This window comes from Pseudochaenichthys georgianus, chromosome 18 (genome assembly GCF_902827115.2).
Source record: "Pseudochaenichthys georgianus chromosome 18, fPseGeo1.2, whole genome shotgun sequence".
NCBI classification, from domain to species: domain Eukaryota; kingdom Metazoa; phylum Chordata; class Actinopteri; order Perciformes; family Channichthyidae; genus Pseudochaenichthys; species Pseudochaenichthys georgianus.
Genome location: NC_047520.1, coordinates 5,242,916 through 5,260,894, shown reverse-complemented (window position 1 = coordinate 5,260,894; position 17,979 = coordinate 5,242,916). Strand labels below are relative to the sequence as shown.

The 17,979-nt window shown below is 41.1% G+C and overlaps 2 protein-coding genes across 2 annotated transcripts; both read left to right on the top strand.

The window, feature by feature from the left end:
- Positions 1–7,407: 7,407 nt before the first annotated feature.
- LOC117463350 (leukotriene B4 receptor 1-like) lies at positions 7,408–10,321 on the top strand. Its single transcript, XM_034105542.1, has 4 exons — positions 7,408–7,959; positions 9,382–9,582; positions 9,723–9,763; positions 10,030–10,321. The coding sequence occupies exons 1-4, from the start codon at positions 7,408–7,410 to the stop codon at positions 10,319–10,321; spliced, it is 1,086 nt and encodes a 361-aa protein (XP_033961433.1).
- Positions 10,322–12,354: 2,033 nt separating this feature from the next.
- On the top strand, positions 12,355–16,361 carry LOC117464034 (leukotriene B4 receptor 1-like). The gene is made up of 3 exons (XM_034106562.2): positions 12,355–12,889; positions 13,017–13,293; positions 15,972–16,361. Exons 1-3 carry the CDS (start codon positions 12,399–12,401, stop codon positions 16,359–16,361), a joined length of 1,158 nt encoding a protein of 385 aa, XP_033962453.1. The 5' UTR covers positions 12,355–12,398.
- The last annotated feature ends 1,618 nt before the right edge of the window (positions 16,362–17,979 follow it).

The following is a 17,979-nucleotide window of genomic DNA, read 5'->3' as shown; positions in this document are numbered from 1 at the left end:
TTGTTTTCATCTGATTTCAAATAAATACAGTCTTGACTTTTAGAATATTAAACTCGTTTTGCCAAATTCAAATTCATGATAAATACAACTTTGAAGCTTGTAACGGCATAATTACAAGCGGAGAACGGAGTAATTTAACGTCACAGCAGGCATAACAACAGCCGGTGTTTCTTGTGAGTTTCCCCCGGGAAACAAACACAATACACACAAACACGTCACAAATTATTTCGCGGTATTTGGCTGCCGAACGAAATCACATATCAGTAATATAAGTTAAAAGGGTTTTTAATTACCTTGTTTTCTAAATTGATCCGAGGGCCGCAAATGGCGACCCGCGGGCCGCCATTTGCCCATCCCTGCTCTAGACCTTCACCCTGATGCCTTCTCTCATGACCTTCACCCTGAGTCCTGCTCTCAAGACCTTCACCCTGAGGCCTTCTTTTAAGACCTTCACCCTGAGGCCTTCTCTCTAGACCTTCACCCTGATGCCTTCTCTCAAGACCTTCACCCTGAGTCCTGCTCTCAAGACCTTCACCCTGAGTCCTGCTCTCAAGACCTTCACCCTGAGTCCTGCTCTCAAGACCTTCACCCTGAGTCCTGCTCTCAAGACCTTCACCCTGAGTCCTGCTCTCAAGACCTTCACCCTGAGGCCTTCTTTTAAGACCTTCACCCTGAGGCCTTCTCTCTAGACCTTCACCCTGATGCCTTCTCTCAAGACCTTCACCCTGAGTCCTGCTCTCAAGACCTTCACCCTGAGTCCTGCTCTCAAGACCTTCACCCTGAGTCCTTCTCTCAAGACCTTCACCCTGAGTCCTTCTCTCAAGACCTTCACCCTGAGGCCTTCTCTAGACCTTCACCCTGATGCCTTCTCTCTAGACCTTCACCCTGATGCCTTCTCTCAAGACCTTCACCCTGAGGCCTGCTCTGTGGAGGAACATGCTGGCGGAGGCAGAGTTGGGTGTAACACATTACTGTAATAATATTACTTTTGTCGGTAACGGAGTAGTGTAACGCGGTACTTTTATAATTCAGTAATCACACTACAGTTACTAACATTGCCCCGACACGCGTTACTTCGTTACTTCGTTACTTCGTTACTTTTATAAAATCAGTCATAATCACACTGACAGACAAGAGGGAAACACCACGTCAAACCTCAACACACACCTGCAAAGAACACATGCTGGTGAAGCTAATAGCTAAAGACCCCCGAACCCAGAGTGAGGATGTTGTGAGTGCGCCGCCGCCGACTCCGAAGCAGCAACAATTAGAATTTGGAGGACCGGTAACCAAAGCAGAGATGGACAGGCTTGTAGCATCCTTCATAGTAGAGGAAATGTTGCCCATTTGCACAGTGGAATCACCATCGTTCAGAGATAGACTGCGCAAAATACAGATAGCAGGAGCCAGAGGACAGCCATGGTCAGACAGGAAAACATTCAGGATCTGGATCAGTCTTATGCGACAATGGAAACTGAACTAAAGAGAACATTTGAAACTTTAGCAGTCTGCGTGATCTGCCTGTAGGGAGGGGTGCCTTTATGTAGAGAGTAACGAAGTAGTGTAATGTATTACTTTTTTTTTTTTAAAGTAATATGTAATATATTACTTTTTTTTAGTAACGACCCCATCTCTGGGCGGAGGAGAGGGGAGAACTAATCCTTCTACTTAACTAATACTACAATGGCTATAAATGCTTTCCCATACCTTTTCCTGTAAACAAATACAAAATGAAACCCCTAACAGTCCTCTCTCCCTGTTTTAGTGTTACCATTTATCTCCCAATCCCATTGAGAAGTTCTTGTTTGTGAAATGCGAACTTGCAGAGAGATTCGTAAAAAACTACAAATAGTCAAAAAACATATATACGTTTTGCGGCATTTTGCATCTGCCCAGGGCTCCATTGTCTGCACATTTGCAAAAACAGTAGAACTGATTGTGGTTATGGTTGTGGAGGTAATTCTGTTTGATTTGATTGTTACAAAACCATTTCAGTTTGTTTCAGAAAAGAAGGCTGAGATCGAGGTAGAACAAGAGCCTGAATCCTGTATGACTAATAAGTCTTTCCATCTTCACACTCCTGTTTAGCTTGTCCCGACATGTCAAAATGTAGTTTTAATCGTTGTAATTTGGCGCCGACCCTTCCAGTCTCGCAGGTAATAATCATTCTTTCTTTCTTCCTTCTATAATTAACTGGTTTGAAGTCAAAAGGCGGTCAAGGAGAGCGTCCAGCTGAAAGAGAGGGAGCTGCAGAAGCTGAACCAAGCTGAGGTGAAGGTTTGAAATGTAGTAATGGTGAAATACTGAGGATAACAAGTATCCTCTGGCTATGTTTTTAAAACCAATACAGTCAGTATTATTACCCAATAAATGAGCACTCAATGTCATGTACTACCAAAATGTACTTTCATCTGAAAAGAGGACTTTGGACCAATGAGCAATAGACCGTTTATTTTTCTCCTTAGCCCAGGTAAGACACTTGTCTCTGGCTCAGGAGTGGCTTGACACGAGAAATGCGACAGTTGTAGCCCATGTCCTGGATACGTGTGCGTGGTGGCTCTTGATGCGCTGACTCCAGCCTCAGTCCACTCCTTGTGAAGCACCCCCACATTTTTTAATGGCCTTTGCTTGACAATCCTCTCAAGGCTGCGGTTATCCCTATTGCTTGTGCACCTTTTCCTACCACTCAACTGTCTATGAATATGCTTTGATACAGCACTCTGTGAACAGCCAGCTTCTTTAGCAATGACCTTTTGAGGCTTACCCTCCTTGTGGATGGTGTCAATGACTGTCTTCTGGACAACTGTCAAGTCAGCAGTCTTCCCCATGATTGTGAAGCCGACTGAACCAGATTGAGAGACCATTTAAAGGCTCAGGAAACCTTCGCAGGTGTGTTTAGTTCATTAGCTGATTAGAGTGTGACACCGTGAGTCTACAATATTGAACTTTTTCAATATTCCAATTTTTTGAGATACTGATTTTGGGGTTTGCACCAGCTGTAAACCGTAATCATCAAGATTAAAACCAATAAAGGCTTCAAATATTTCACTTTGTGCGTAATGAATCCATATCATATATGAGTTTCACTTTTTGAATTGAATTAATGAAATAAATTAACTTGTTTGCACCTACAACAGCTTGAGCTAAATGTATTGCTGATGTTATACAGCCTTGTTCGTCCTTTCAATATTTAAGCTGTTGCTTTTCAAAACCTGCTTTTCCCTATGAGATCTATCACGATTTATCTTATATCATCTTATTACACAGCTTAATTTAATACTCAATTCTGATTGGTCAGTTTGGACATTTCAGAGGTTAACAGACCGGTTGCTAAGGAGAACAGACCGATGCTAAGGAGGATCAAGAGACCACGTGCAGGTCATTTCTAACCCCAAAAAAGATTTCTGGTCGACATCAACTGGACAACATGTCACTAGTTTATGAGTAAAAAGCAGTAGTAGCAAAGTAAGTAAAAGTATCAAAAATAGTACAATACTGGTAAATGCATACCTCTGGGTTTCCACATACTTTTGTAGGGTTGTTTTGCTACCACTTTGACACAATGTGGGTGCAATTCTAGTTTGTGTGTGCTCAAAGCGGTGCTCTGCATGGGTAGATACCATTAGGGAGAAAAAGACTAGCCCTTTAACTCGACACACACGGATGAAATTCCTCTGTCGATGTGAGGATGTTGACAGACTGCCTGGGCAGAGGCAGGCCAGGTAATGGGGACACACCTTCCCCTAACACCGCACTACATGTTACAGCAAGCATGACAAATCAATCACAGAGAGAGAAACACAGAGTGAGAGAGTGAGTGGGGGGAAAACGCGGGGAGGAGAGGGTAAAAAGAAAAGGGAGAAAACATTTACATTAACAAAAGATTCAGACTTCTTTTGCAGCTCGGTGTCTTCTTTCTTCACCTGGCAATTACTGTGGATAACTTGAGGTGAGTCTGTTTAAATGTCCTGCTCGTTCATGTTTTGGTTTCTGTCACCAACGACAGTGTGGTCACAACTGCCAACAAATCACGGCAATCAACTGTGTCACTGCAAATGTTGGCGGAGAAACTAGAACGTTTTCGTAAGGTTTACTCGCATTCTGTTTTGCTTTAAAGGTGACATGTCATGCTTTTCCGGTTATTACCCGACCCTTGTGTGTTATGAAGGTTTTTATGCATGTAAATGGTGTGCAGAGTCAAAACCCTCAAAGTACACCATGGAGGGAGTAAAACTCTAACACAGAAAATACCTCTCCAAAACGCCTCGTTGGAGATACGCACTGTCCATTTGATTCTTCCGGGGACATCATGATGTCATGTCGTCCCCGGAACGAAATGGACCAATCCGCGGAGCCGTTACGTTACGTCCGCGCAGCCGTTACGTTAAGCCCCCGCTGATTGGTCCAAATTGACCAATCCACGGACTTCCTCACACACTCAGTGCAGGCAGCTCTGCTGATCTCTCCTCCCTGGCTGCTGCTGATAACAGACAGTTGGGATCGCGGCAAAATTCTCTCTGCAGTGCAGACCCATTCTCACAGCGTGTATCAACCTTTTTCTTACTCAATATCAAGCCACACTTATTGTTTTTACTTCGGCTGTGACTTTGTGTGTGCTCAGGGTGAGTTTGGCTGTGTATCGCTAAACAAGGAAATCACACCTCCACGGAGCTCAGCGCGATTCACAACGTCCCGACTGGTCCCGACCAATCGGAGCACACTGGGCTCACAGGGAGGGGGGGGGGGGCAAGAGCTGCAACGAGCCGTTTAGTGGAGAGAGTGAATACACGTACTTTACAGAGATGCTGTTTGAGAAACCAATGTGAGTTTGGAAAATTGCACAGTATAAATCTATTCTAGTAGATGGAATTATGATCAGTGGAAATGGCCATGACACTGGACCTTTAAATTGCTGTATATTTTTGAAGTTATAAAAGGTGTTTTTCATAGTCTTTGCCATTATTGCCAGTTTCGCCTGACAGCTGAGATTTCTTCAAATTGGAACGACATGGCAATTTGTGTAACTAAACCTGTTTCTAGTGTTGTACAATTGTGTTTTTTGTGAGCAGAACAGATGCGTTTAAGTAGGTATTTGCGTGAGTCACACAATGCACACGAACACACCTTTTGAGTCAGTCAGATGTTATAGTCTGTGATGTGGTCACTAAGGAGCTCTGTTTGTACGAATGACAATAAAAAGTAAGGAATTGGGGAAGAAGCAAACTTTTATTGTTTGTATTGTAAAGAAACCAAAGGCCGAGATGATTCTATATGACAGTGTCACCAACTTGATGGTGTAGTGTGTCATTTTTAGGGCTATTGCACAATATTACCAGTTTCACTACTGGTGCTTTGATGCCACTGTCAATGCGGTTTGACCGGCTTTCTGTCAACACTGCCATGTGGTTCATCTTTGTCTCTCTTATCCTTTGAAAGGTGGGGGGAATTCTTCCATTAAACAATATTTCTTTAATGCAGTAGAGAAGAACATTTCAATTCATCAGCATTACAACTATACATTATTTTAAAGAAAAATAATCTTGAATGATTCACTGTTCACAATGTCAATATGTTTCTAAGTCTTAGTTTAAAAAAGCTATATAGTCTCTAGCTACAACGATTATTAACATGAATGCGATATTGCTTTGAATTTTTTTAACACTTGGACATTTCCTAATTTATTAGTGAATTAATTTTATTGCATTTTATTTCGCACTATTTTTAAATGTGGTCAATTAATGAATTTACAAGAATCTCACTTAAAATAGACTGTTTTTCATTTGAATACCAACCGAACAGTCAAATAAAACCCCAAACATAGTTCAGGGCCAAATTGTTAAAATAAAATAAATAAATAAACTTTTACAGCAAGCCCTCAAGGTCCTGCCCTCTTACATATGATAGAAATGTAGGCAGTTTTTGAAAGTAAATGTCTCTAAAACGAAACAAATGTCTGGTTGTCAAGATTAAATATATAAAAAATATTGAAAGGTTTGCTTTGCAGATGAGGGTGTTATTTGATTATACACACACTGCATAGTTTGAGTGTGCGCCTAAAGGGTGTGCTCCTAAAATAATACTCAAGATATGTTGAACAAGTGATGACATGTCACTTTTGAAAAATGTTTCCAGTAACATGAAACAGGTAAAGTACAAATTGTTGCACGGCAGCAGCCTACATGATCAATACAGAGCGTCTGTTCTGTTGTATGAACTGTTTAAATATCTCTTGGTATTTACTGCTGAGAGCTAACTCACATTTCTGCACTATGCAAATTGTCTTCCATAAAAAAAATATATTAAAAAGTGCTGCAAGAATTAAGTCTCTTAATAAGGCGGTTGAATGTATTTCATTATTATAAACACTTTCTATAAAACAACAACTACAGTGACATCCAGTTAGTCCTGTTAGACTGTTGCGCCCGTCCCCAAGCCGAAACGTCATTCTAATAAAGTTATATCTTTTTAAAACATCTCCCTGTTCGAACTTGGACTTCTAAAGTTACTTCCTTAATCAGCAGGGCGTTATATGTTTAAAGAAATTGGAGTCAAATAGGAGCGAAATGTTCATTAGTTGGGGGCTATTTTCTGCTGTGGTTGAATATATGTTTTCTGTTAATAGAGTGGCAGGACGTGTTTATGGGGTTATCTCTAAATGATCTAGGTAACAGGTAACATTTCATCCAGTGCAACAGTGCAAGTCATTGATGTGTTTTTATTAGTCTTTAACAACTAAAACGAAGCTCATTGGATCAAAAGAATAAGTTATATATCAGGCCTTGGATACAAAAAAAGTGCGTGTTAGTAGCATCAATTAAGTGTTGATTTTAGTGTTTTCATGGGACTTCATTGGATGCTATTCCAGTTTAAAGTGTTCTAATTGTTATGTATGTATGAATTATTACTGCAATACGGAAACCGACACAGTGACTGTTGCTCTTTACTCATGTCTGGTCTCGTTGTTCAGGAATTAAGATTCACAGTTAAAACCTGTTAGACTCCTACGCTTTCCTGCAGAAATAACTACTCATACACTGTATTGTCAAACTGACGTCTTTTAAACATCGGGAAGGGTTCAGAGGTGAGGCTCTTAAAAAGTCCGTTAATTTGAGTAATGAAATGTATTAAAGTCACTTTGGCATTTCTTCTGCTTGTTTTTCGGTACAAAATGCATTCATATGATAGTCACTTGTTTAAGAAATGGCCCTAGAAACATTGTCTTATGTAATGTCAATGTAATGACTGCTTTCATTTGCTTTGTCAGGGTGTTTGCTAAAAGTGATATGACCCTAACTCAGTAAAAGGTTCTATCCAATAATGTTATATATCCTTTTCACTTTAAATGAATGACTAATTGTTAAACATTAAAAGCATTTACCATGATTCTCTCTTTGGCAGATCACAAAAATGGCCCAGAGTACCATTCCTCCCACCCTGAACATCACCACACCTTCCTCACCCATCGTGGATACCGGCGCTGGCACCACGGTGGGCGCCCTAATCCTGAGCCTAGTCTTTCTCTTGGGCTTCCCTGGAAACCTCTTCATAATCTGGAGCGTCCTGGCACGGGCCCGAAAGCACTCCATCACCACCCTCCTCATCCTCAACCTAGCTATCGCCGACGGCTCTCTGATGGCCCTCACTCCATTCTTCGTCATCTACCTAATTATGAAGACTTGGGTGTTTGGGAATGTGATGTGTAAGCTCCTCTTCTACCTGTGTCTGGTCAACATGTACGCATCTATCCAGCTCATCATGCTAATGAGCATCTACAGGCTGGTGGCAGTGCTGTGGCCGCGACACGTCACTCTGATCACCGGCCGGAAGACTGTAATATGGGTGCTGGCCGTGGTGTGGGTGCTGGTGATGTTGGCATCTGTTCCTGCAATGATCTTCAGAAAAGTGAAGATTCAGAATAACTCCTCCGTGTGCGAACCAGTTCATGACGACAACAGAGATGTGAGTGAATTTTCCCAATATCCATAATAAGAACAATCTCTCTACCAAGGCTGCGTAATCCTCTCAATCAGGGGTGTCAAACTCAAGGCCCGGGGGCCAAATCTGGCCCGCGACCTAATTTTATGTGGCCCGCAAGAGCTTGCTAAGAATATAATATACAATACAATTGGTGTAATTGTTGAATATTTGCTTTCAATTATTTGCCCTAGACTTTCAGACGTAGTTATTCAGGAAGATATCACCAGAACTGATAATAATCCAATGCAGGGCCAACAATGTAATATAATACATTATTTAATATATATTATATTACAATTTAAAACCGGCCCTTTGAGTGCCACTATAATGCTGATGTGGCCCGGGATGAAATTGAGTTTGACACCCCTGAATCTTTTAGTTGAATAAGAATACAAGTTATAGGTTTTCATAGTACTTGAAAATGAGTCAACTGAGTAAGAGTCATTACCACTTCATCTCTATGAACTCATCTGTGGGCATAAGGGCCTGTCGAAGCCTTCTGGTTTGTGTTTATACGAACAAACTTATTGAGAAATCACCTATGAGCCGGCTTTGGTTGCTAGCAGTTAAAAAAAAAGTTATGTGGAAAGCAAAAGTGAGTGATGAGATGGATTGCATTGGTTGTCATGCAGCTTTTTACTGCCAAAGTTTTTGCTTTTTATTTTATTTAAATGTGTTTTTTAAATTGGCAATGCTCTACATTTTACTTTGTTGATGCCCTCGCTCAACTCCAACTCCATCCTTGCATCTAAAGTTGCTAATCAGACACATATAAAGCAAGAGCCAAAGGATGATTAGCATAGCTTAGCATAAAGACTGGAAGAAGCTGGAAACCTTTAGCATGTGTCTGACTCAAACAGGCTATTATCAGTGGTAGTATTATATTATTGATAGTATTATTTGATGATTAAGCTTTAGAGGGTTTCTTTCATTATATTTGTATTTACTTTTGACAGAAACAGGAACACTATTTCCCCCTGGTCTCTATGCTAGGCTAAGCTAAGAGCTAAGCATCACACTTGTTGTATTTATTAATTAGTGTTTTCTTCCAAAATAAACCAAATACCTAATTAAGGGGTCATCCAACAAGTTATGTACTTAGCTGCCATTTGTAATATACTGATATTTTTTTGTCCAATGATTGCAACAGAGGGCCATGCCTGCCTTCAACAGCAACAAAACTGACTTGCTCATTTCCCCGATCTTTCTCTTCGAGTACTTATAAACTTCCTAAATCAGTTAATCTCATGTCTTTTAACAGAGATGTGAACTTGTCAACATTTGTCAAAGTCCATCCCTTTGGCATCTGTGGTTTTTGAAACGCCTACAGTACCTCTTGCTGCATTTCATGTGATCTTACGTAATGTTAGAGTATTACATTATTTCTTCTCATCCTACGCACAGGTGGCCCTCCAGTACATGCTGGAGCTCGTGTTTGGGTTTCTAATTCCCTACACGGTCATTGTAGTCAGCTACATCTGCATCTTGCGGCGGCTCCGACAAACCAAGTTTCGCCGTCGCATTCGTAGCGAGAAGCTCATCCTTGCCATCGTGTTGACATTCTGCCTCTTTTGGTTGCCTTACCACCTCGTCAATATGGTTCAAGTATGTCAAACATCCTCTTTAATGAGTAACACATTCTTCCAAGCATTGTATGTATAGAGTCTAAAGAGATTATTGGAAATGCATCATGTGTCCAGAGAGTTTTCACTGCTACTAACAAAGCCATTTTGTGTTGTCTTCAGGTAACATGGGCGTTGTGTCCAAAGGGTCAAGTGAAAGAGACGTAAGTGATGACACAACAACATCCCTGCTTCTTATTTATTATAGCTAATATTATTCCCTAGGCTACTCTATTTGCTAAGCTAAGAGCTAAAGCATCACATATTTAGATACCAGGAAATAAACAAAAAAAATAATTATTATTTCAATTGTAATCCAAACATGTGATGTACTAAGCTATCATATGTATATCCTAACTTTTCTGCACATTTCAAAAGAAACAAAATTATTTTTCTTTAATAAAAGGCTCTCTCCTTCTCAACCCTCCAGGCTGAATTTAATATGGCACAAGAGCCGAGCGGTCACCTCTGCCATCGCCTTCATCAGCAGCTGTACCAACCCAGTCCTATACTTCTTCGCAGGAAAGTCCTACATCCGACGAGAAGGGCTGGCGTTCATGGCTCGCTTATTTGAGGGCACAGCGCTGGACTCGGCCACCAGAAAGAGCCGACAGAACAGCCAGAACAGCCGCGAAAAAGACAAAGAGGCAGATGTTGTAATGCTTAAGGAAAAAGATCAAGACTCTAGCTCTAATGCCAAACCTGTAAACAATAGTAAGTAGAGGACTCAAGAGGAGCAGGCTTGACGCTGGTGTTGTTTCCCTGGAGCGCAACATTAAACGACGCAAGCCTTTGTTCGCAAAACTTCGTCAGGGTTCATTGTGCAGCAAAGTTCCTGACACCTCAAGAATGATCCATCCAAGAGGGAGTCTTCTCCTTTAGTCACATTAAAAAAGAAATGTTTAGTGGCATAATGATCCTGGAACAATTTTGTAACCTGATGCACTAAGTGACATTGTTGTCTTTGAGTTTGAGCCTTAACCACACTATCTGTATATTTTTACTATACAGAATTATACAGAGCCTTGCTCTGTTTTGAACCATTTCATATGGAAGAACTGTGGAGTTTACTGTACATTTTTTATTTTAACATCAAAATTATTTTTTAATTGTATCATGTTATGTTTCATATGTACATACACCAAAATGTCAAAATGAATGAAAACAGTGACAGAAACTATTTGTTGGCTAAATCATATAATCTGTGTAAAAGTTGATTTAATGTGAGTCAACAGTTACCAATCTAGACATTGCACTGTAAACATGTATTTGGAGACGCGTTTGTGGTACGAGGAATATGCTGAGCATCTGCCAAGATTTCTGGTGAAAGAGCAGATAATGCAGATGGAAGAGATATGCTTCATCACTCATGTACCAACAAGATCCTGACAGCTTACTGGAATATTCACCACTAAATCTCCCTCATGACGATCACCTGTGACGATAATTGTATTGTTTTTTCTCTGAAATAATGCCACCAGTTCTACAAAATGTTCTCTCTGATATTCACTATTTTCTGTCATAAGGAGGAACTGTTTCACTGCCTCGATTGTGTGTGTTCCACACAGGTTTCAGGTGTCAACATGTTTTCGATAAAGCTGCATACACTACCAGTATCATATAAGCAGAAAGCAATGAGTAGGAGGAACAACAATATTTGAACTTTGTTGTTTCTCTCCACACTCTTCAAAGGATAAAGCCTGGGAGTTAACAGATCAGGAAAGGTCTCAAATAGGTTTACATTTGTACATTTTTCAAGTAGACTTATCGTCGTGGGCTTTAAAAGAGATCAGCAGTAAGGTCAGTATGTAAATGTTACTTGTTAATATATTACACCTAAAATATATTTATTTTGGAGTCTGACCGAAACATTTCACGTCTAATAGACATCTTGGACTGAAATCTCTTTTATAAGTTTCCTGTATATTTTTATAAAATGTTAAATCAGTCAGACAAAACTAAATGTTAAGTTAAAAATACTCATGAACATGACTGTTTCTGTTTTCCAACACAAAGACTGCAGCTCTCTGTTGCTGTCTGCCCGGAGACAAGAAGATTTGAAGTTAAATATAGATTTTAGTTGTTTAGAATAAAGTTCAAAAGTTCACAGTTCTCCATACTTATGTTGCCTTGTTAGTAATTTGTTGGTCTAAAACTGCACTAACACTCTCAGAATAATCTGTGAGACAATTTGGGAACATGTGCATGTGCCTTTACTTACAAGGAGCTGTCTCCCAGGTATAAGAGAAAAAAAGGAAATATTCGTCTACATTTCAATGGTGTCCTTTGACCCTGATCAGAAAAACTTGAAATTAAAAGATATATCAGAAATGTGAAGATTTTTTCTTATTTGACAAATGGCATACAAATGAAATAGAAGTAGGGACAACATACAGGAAGTGAAACATTAATCTAGAAATGAGGTAAAAGTATTTCTTTTTCTATTCATGCTCAGTTATTTTCCATTTGTCTGATGCACAAAATTCAAATACAACAAACAAAAGCATTATAGGGTGAAACATTTCAAGCATCTTTGTTATCAAGATGTGTAAAAAGTGATATATCAATCCTTACCATCTGGAAAAAGGCAGTTAATAATCTTTTGAGGTCCATGTTTGCTGATAACAGGCAACATCACTTTCTATAAATATGTAGTGTAGATTTAGAGTAGCAGATAAGGTAAAAACATTTGTAACCTTTCGAAGCATTGACACACATTGGAATTCATTTTCTGTTTAAAAGGTTGTGTAAATGTCACAGTGGTCAAAGCCTCACTCAGATTCTTCTCAGGCTTTCCTGATGGCATCCAATATCACCACCACCATCTCCCAGCAGTCCTCCTCTTCGCCTGTTCCTCTGTCCATCAACGCCATGGTCGGCATCGCCATCTTGACCCTGGCCTTTGTGCTGGGCTTCCCTGGGAACCTGTTTGTTGTTTGGACAGTGTTGTGCCGGGTGAAGAATCGCTCAGTGACCTGTTTGCTGGTGCTGAATCTGAGTATGGCGGATGCTTTCGTGCTGCTCAGCGCCCCTTTTATCCTGCGCTACCTGGCTGGAGGACGAGGCTGGGAGTTTGGCTCGGCAGCATGCAAGCTGGTGCATTACCTATCGAGTGTGAACATGTGCATGTCCATCTACCTCATCTGCCTGATGAGCATGGACCGCTGGCTGGCCGTGTCCAGGCCGTTTCTGTTCCATACAATGAGAACCAAGCGCTCCTTCCTGACTCTTCTGCTTGTGGTCTGGGTGTTAGCGTTGCTCCTGTCAGTCCCGATGCCTTTCTACCGCAGGTGAGACAAACATTTGTCTTTTCTTGAAATATATCTAGTTTCTCATTTTATAAAGGCTAGTTTTTAATGGAAATACTGTAATGAGGGCTGGTTAATCCATTTGAACATTTAATATGTTAATTTACAGACTGGAGATGAGGAGTACTTTCCCAAACAATATCACTTTGAGCTTCTGCGTGCTGTACCACAAGAGCAAGGGTCATCGGGTCTTCCAGTACCTGTTTGAAACCATCATGGGCTTCCTGCTGCCTTTCTCCCTCATCAACACCTGTAACTCCTCCATCATCTGTCGTCTGCAGAGTGCCAAGTTCCAGCGCCGAGCACACGGCAGCCGCCTCATCCTGATGGTCATCTGTACCTTTGCAGTATTCTGGCTGCCGTATCACATTGTCAACATCATAGAGGTGAGTTTTACTCATAATTTTGTTGATCAGAGTTTGACCTACATGGGCTAGACATGTCTCCTGATTCTATTATATGCCATACATCAATCAATCAATCAATCAATGTTTATTTATATAGCCCAATATCACAAATGTTACATTTGTCTCAGTGGTCTTCACAGTGTGTACAGAATATCAGTATGACAATACGACACCCTCTGTCCTTAGACCCTCACATCGTACAAGGAAAAACTTCCGAAGAAAACCCACAGTTTAAAGGGAAAAATGGGAAACACCTCAGGGAGAGCAACAGAGGAGGGATCCCTCTCCCAGGACGGACAGACGTGCAATAGATGCCGTGTGTAAATTGAAAAGATAATACATTTGCAACATAGGTAGTCCAAATGTTTGGAAATGCATGTGTATAATAGGAAGATGAATCCGCGAGGATATCCATCCAGGACCGAGGATCCAGGACCACAGCCACGACTCGCGATCCAGGGCTCGCGATCCAGGACACAGGACCGCAGGATCATCCATGACTCCGGATCCCGGCGTATATAGACACCAAAAAGAAAGACATGTGCGGAAGCTGGGTCAATCGGAACATGAGAGTACACAGGTATAGACAGAGAGAAGGAAGAAGTAAGATGTCCCCCGACAAACTAAGCCTATATCAGCAAAACTAGGGGCTGAATCTAATCAGCCCTAACTATAAGCTTTATCAAAAAGGAAGGTCTTAAGCGCACTCTTAAAAACGGATAGGGTGTCTGCCGCCCGAACACAAACTGGAAGCTGATTCCACAAATGTGGAGCTTGATAAGAAAAGGCTCTGGCTCCCATTGTACTTTTAGAGACTCTAGGATCAACCAACAACCCTGCATTCTTGGAACGCAATGCCCTAGTAGAACAGTAGGGTATAATGAGTTCTTTAAGGTAAGATGGCGCCTGCCCATTAAGGGCTTTGTAGGCGAGAAGAAGAATTTTAAATTCTATCCTGTGTTCTATGGGGAGCCAGTGTAAGGCAGCCAGAACAGGAGTAATGTGTTCCCTTTTCCTAACTCTGGTTAGTACACGAGCTGCAGCATTTTGAATCAGCTGAAGCGACTTGACTGACTTCTTGGTACTCCCTGATATTAAAGAGTTACAATAATCCAGCCTAGTAACAAATGCATGGACTAGTTTCTCTGCATCGTTTTGAGGCAAGATATGCCTGATTTTTGCAATGTTACGTAGATGGAAGTAGGCGGTCCTTGCAATTGATTTTATGTGGGCGTTAAAGGATAAATCCTGATCAAATATAACACCAAGATTCCTTACAGTCTCACTGGAGGCCAAATTAAGGCCATCCATAGTAGGTATATCTTTAGATAATTTGTTTCGTAGATTCTTCGGGCCAAGTACAATAACTTCAGTTTTGGTCGTGTTTAACATCAAAAAGTGTAAGGTCATCCACGTTTTTAAGTCCTTGAGGCAGTCTTGAATTTTATTTAGATGATTAATTTCATCAGGCTTGATTGATAAATATAGTTGAGTATCATCTGCATAACAATGAAAGTTTACAGAATGATTCCTTATAATATTATCTAACGGAAGCATATATAATGTGAAAAAAATAGGTCCGAGCACTGAGCCCTGTGGCACTCCATGGCTAACTTTGGTTTGCATGGAAGATTCATCGTTAACACGTACAAACTGAGAGCGTTCAAATAGATAGGACCTAAACCAGCCTAAAGCAGTTCCCTGTATGCCAACTAAGTGCTCTAGTCTTTGCAATAAGATATCATGGTCGATAGTATCAAATGCAGCACTGAGATCATACATGTGCTTTATGTGCAGGTATCGGACGTTTCCCACGGGTAAAACAAGACAATAATACAAGGATATGATGTTGGGGTGACCATGTCTACTTTATTCAGCCGCTTACCCACCGAGTAACAGTATGATGGGTTTTTCTGTGGCGTTGGTGTACCTGCTTTCACTGATCTCCATGTGATAGCACCACTCTCTCAGTGCCTTGGAGCAGCTGTTCATGCATGCACCAGCTCCTGCCTCTCTTTTCAGGTGGCGGTGCCGTGTCGGATGGATGTTGCGCTCCCATGTCTGGCCCTGCCCTGTGCCACACTCCCAATGAAGTCCTTGTGCTTCAACCAAGCCTCCGTCTGCTGGACTGCCTCGGTCTTCCTCAAATTCCGCCCTGTCCGCAGAACAATCCCTGTGCCTTCCACTTTGGAGTCCCTCGATCCTGTGTTCTTCAGATGTTCTCATGACCATGCCACAATAAATTCCTCCTTGAATAAGCTGAAGGGGAAGCTTGAGCTTACTGCTGTTCCCATAAATCCCAATGCTGCTCAGGCCCCAGGGGAACTTCATAGATACGCAGAGGCCAGAGGATTCACACTATGCAGCTGATTCCGCTTTGCTGTTTCATCAATTTGTATTATGTGACTGAAAATCAACACTTCATGCTAATATATTTCCATATTTAAAGTGCTACAGTGGCTCTTTATATGAAACTGCTACAGGTAAATACGTCTTTTATTTTTTAACCCAAATTGAGAAAAGAGGGGCATAGTAAAACTGACTCTAATGAACAAGTCAGCTGAGTATGACACTCTGACGCTCTTCTGCGAGGGTGAATTTACCAGAGCAGTTATGTGATTTATTTATTAATCTCCCCGCTCTTCTCCCTTCAACAGGTGGTGGGCCTTTTGCAGGACAGTAAATCTGCGGTTACAGTCGCCCTTGCAGCCCGTCCAAATGTCACCGCATTCGCTTACTTCAGCAGTGCGGTCAATCCCATTTTGTACGTGTTTTCCGGCAGCTCCCACATCCGCCAGGCCGGCTTCAGCTTCATGGGCAAGCCTTTCGAGGCCACCAACTCGGAGAACAAGACCACGTATACCTTCACCCGGAGCGGACACATTAACCGCAGATGCTACACACCGGACAAGCACTCTGCCCTGAACACCCTGTTGATGAAACTGGGGAGGCTGTTCAAAAGCAAGGAAAAGGACATGAGCGGCGGCGTGGCGGGAAAAGAGGCGGACGAGCTTGAACTCAGGACACTGGCCATCCAACTAAACTGATTACACTGTGTTGACTCATGAGTTGATTTGTAAGAGATTTTTCTTACATAACTTTTACATCAGGAAATATTCAAACAACTATTGTATGTATTTCCTTGTAAGCACTATCATATCATCATTTCATTTAATTTATTCGTTTACTTGAAGAGGGACAATGCACATTGATGAAGATCTTTAACAATTAATGCTTCAAAATGTAAATATGCCGGATTATAGCATTTAGCTCATTTCCATCCGTAGTCCCTCACATACACAACATTTAAGAACTTGACATTTATATAGCAAAAATAAATACATGATATGCAGAAAGAGCATGAGCAGCATATACAAGCATTAACCAAATGGCAGTGCAATGTAGCAGCTACGACTTATAAAGTGCAAGAGAAGATAAAAGAGCTACATAAAGTGCAACAATTTAAACAAAGTGCATTTACAAGTGACGGCACATTTGTTTGTTTCTCAACCATTCTTTTAGTTGACCTTTAAAACTGTTCAAAGTAGGACAATCCCATATCTCAGTTGGGAAGCTATTCCACAATGAGCTGCCCTTAATGGAGAGGACATTTTGACCGAAAGTGGTCCGTCTGCGGTGGACCTCACAGTCTCCTCTGGTTTCTGACCTAGTGCAGCGTCCAGTGTGTTTTTTGTGGATGAATTCCCCTAAGGGAGGGGGGGGGGGGCCAGTCCATGTAAACATTTATAAAAAAAACAGATACTTTTAAAAGACTTTAAAAATTGTCAAAACTCAAGAAATTGTGTTTTTCAAGGATGGTACAGTGGTGGTATGAATAAGGCTTTCTGTCAAACACCTTGGTAGCTCTCTTGTACAGCTGTTCTATGGGTTTCAGGTTTGTGGCACAAAGAAACGACCAGTTTGTTAAACAGTATTCAATCTGGGATAGAATCATAGTGGATTTATGACTTTGCAGCATTGACAGATCAGTCAGACAACTCACGTGTTTCTTTAACATGTTTATTAGAAGCACCATATAGTTGAGTTTGGCGTCTAAATAGAGTGGCATATTAAGGAGTCTGTTTTGTTGGTTATAGAGTGGTAAGGGGCGTTATGTATGAATACAGCATGAATGCAGCATAAGTGCTCGAGTTGACTGCCTGAACTAGCTCGCAGGCTTCGCCCCATTTAAGAAAGGTCTAATTTGTTTTAAATGTTGCAAGTTGAATTTAATGGTATTGGATACTTTCTTAATACGTTTCTTAAAAGTCAGACTAAAAGTTGATATGATAATAATAATGTTGGTCAACAGTTACAAATCTACTCTTTCAGCAGAGTGCAATGTAGGCCCTTTGAAATGTGTTTGCGGCCAATTGAAATGCAAGTCAAGCATTCATTCTCCTTTTAGCTCTGATTTATGTCAAGACTGGCTTTGTCTGGCGTCGAATTGCGTCCAGAGAGTACCTTTAGTTTAAATATCTGTCTTTCGCTTGGTGATAGGCAGGTAGTGGAAAAGGAAGTGGCAGATTTGTTCTGTTTGTGTACTTTCAAATTCTAGCGCACTCGAGCTGGTTTCTCCATTCTTACCTACCCCACCTTTAAGGTCTTCTTTTGAATAAGAAAACAATGTTGGGGTTATCCACAGATAAATATGAAGTCTGACAA